The sequence below is a fragment of the Chaetura pelagica genome, unplaced genomic scaffold (assembly GCF_000747805.2).
Source record: "Chaetura pelagica isolate M959 unplaced genomic scaffold, ChaPel_1.0 scaffold614, whole genome shotgun sequence".
Classification (NCBI taxonomy): Eukaryota; Metazoa; Chordata; class Aves; order Apodiformes; family Apodidae; genus Chaetura; species Chaetura pelagica.
The window spans coordinates 221,419-222,796 of NW_009953087.1; the positions used below are offsets into that span (position 1 = coordinate 221,419).

At 36.4% G+C, this 1,378-nt stretch overlaps 1 protein-coding gene across 1 annotated transcript in view; it reads left to right on the plus strand.

The window, feature by feature from the left end:
* Window positions 1–311, plus strand: part of KIAA0020 (KIAA0020 ortholog) — a 25,599-nt gene extending 25,288 nt beyond the window's left edge. The window contains 1 exon segment of the mRNA XM_009996993.1: window positions 117–311. Coding sequence (XP_009995295.1) covers window positions 117–246 — 130 coding nt within the window. The 3' untranslated portion in view covers window positions 247–311.
* Window positions 312–1,378: the final 1,067 nt, after the last annotated feature.

The window sequence follows — 1,378 nt, forward strand, 5'->3', positions numbered from 1 at the left end:
TGCTCTAAACTACACTCTTCCTAAATAGTTATTGTGACCTTACACGGACAGCTTCTTTTCCTATAACCTTCTTGCTGACCTTTGACATCCTTGTTTTTTTCTCATGTTTCTTGTAGCCTTCTCCGGAGTGCTGATCAAAAAGTATCAAATACAGTCAAAAAAGGACTGAAAAAGCTTGTCCCAAAGTTGAAGCTGATAAAAAATGTAAAAGGAATAGAAGCATTACTGGAGAAATTGACTTCCTAGTGGAAATTGAGCTAAAAAGACAATTTACATCAATGCAACTATCTGACTGAAGAGTTGGTAAGATTTGACACCATGTTTTTTTAAGAAACAGTGTAATCATTTGTAAATTAAATAATTTCCAAAACAACTTGTGTGCTGTATTCATTCTGTTATGTCAGGTAAATGGTTGTTCATGAAGACTGAAATCTCTTAAGATTTTGGAGCTAGTGGAAACTTCTTGAATGTATAATGAAAAATTTAAATCTCTCCTGATAACATACACAAAAATGTTTTGAGTCTTGTTAATGTTTGTGTGTATGTTGTCATAGTTACCATAGAAACAGAAGCATCTGTTCAGGAGATATTCTTGTATACGGGGCAAATGCACTTGTTCTTAATCCCCTCCCCTTCTGGCTTCCTCCAAAATAAAGCAAAATAAGAACTCCAGCCCCACTTGTGCCATGTGAAGGAGTGATGGAGGCTCTCACACTTCAGGAACTAACAAGAGTAGAATGAAAATAATGTCTGTGACTTTTTTTTTTCAAGGACAGTCCCAAAGGAGAAGCTATTGCAGTGGACCACAGCTTGGGTTTGTTTTTCTTAAATCTTAAAAATACAGTCTTGTACGCACTAATAAATTTGTTGTCTTCCTTGTAATTAGGAAGGAATGAATTTACTTCTTCATTATATCAATCAAGTGGCTTGTTGATTTCTACTGTACCCTATTTTGACCTAGAAAAATCAAACCAGTATTTCAAGCAAAGGTTAAAAAAAAAAAAAGCAAAACAAACTTTATTGATAAGGCATTCACACAACTCTCTGGTGGTGGTGCATGCCTGACTGACAGACTGACCCAAACGGGACAAAATTGAATCTCCAACTGTAGGAGTCACCCGTCACTGTCCTTAGCCGGATAGGATGTGGGTCCATTTTTAATAGCAGATAGTTGTCCATAATTTCTTCTAAGATAAAGTACAATGCAGCTAATTGGACATTAATTAAACTGGGTTAAGTTTATGCGTTTTACATCAAATCAGTCCCTTAATTAATGCGTTCATGGTCAGAGGTCATGATTATCCACAACTACTCCTAGTCCATTGAGAACTGCACTGTTCAGCACCTGTGAAAATCAGATTACCCAGCCTGAGACTCA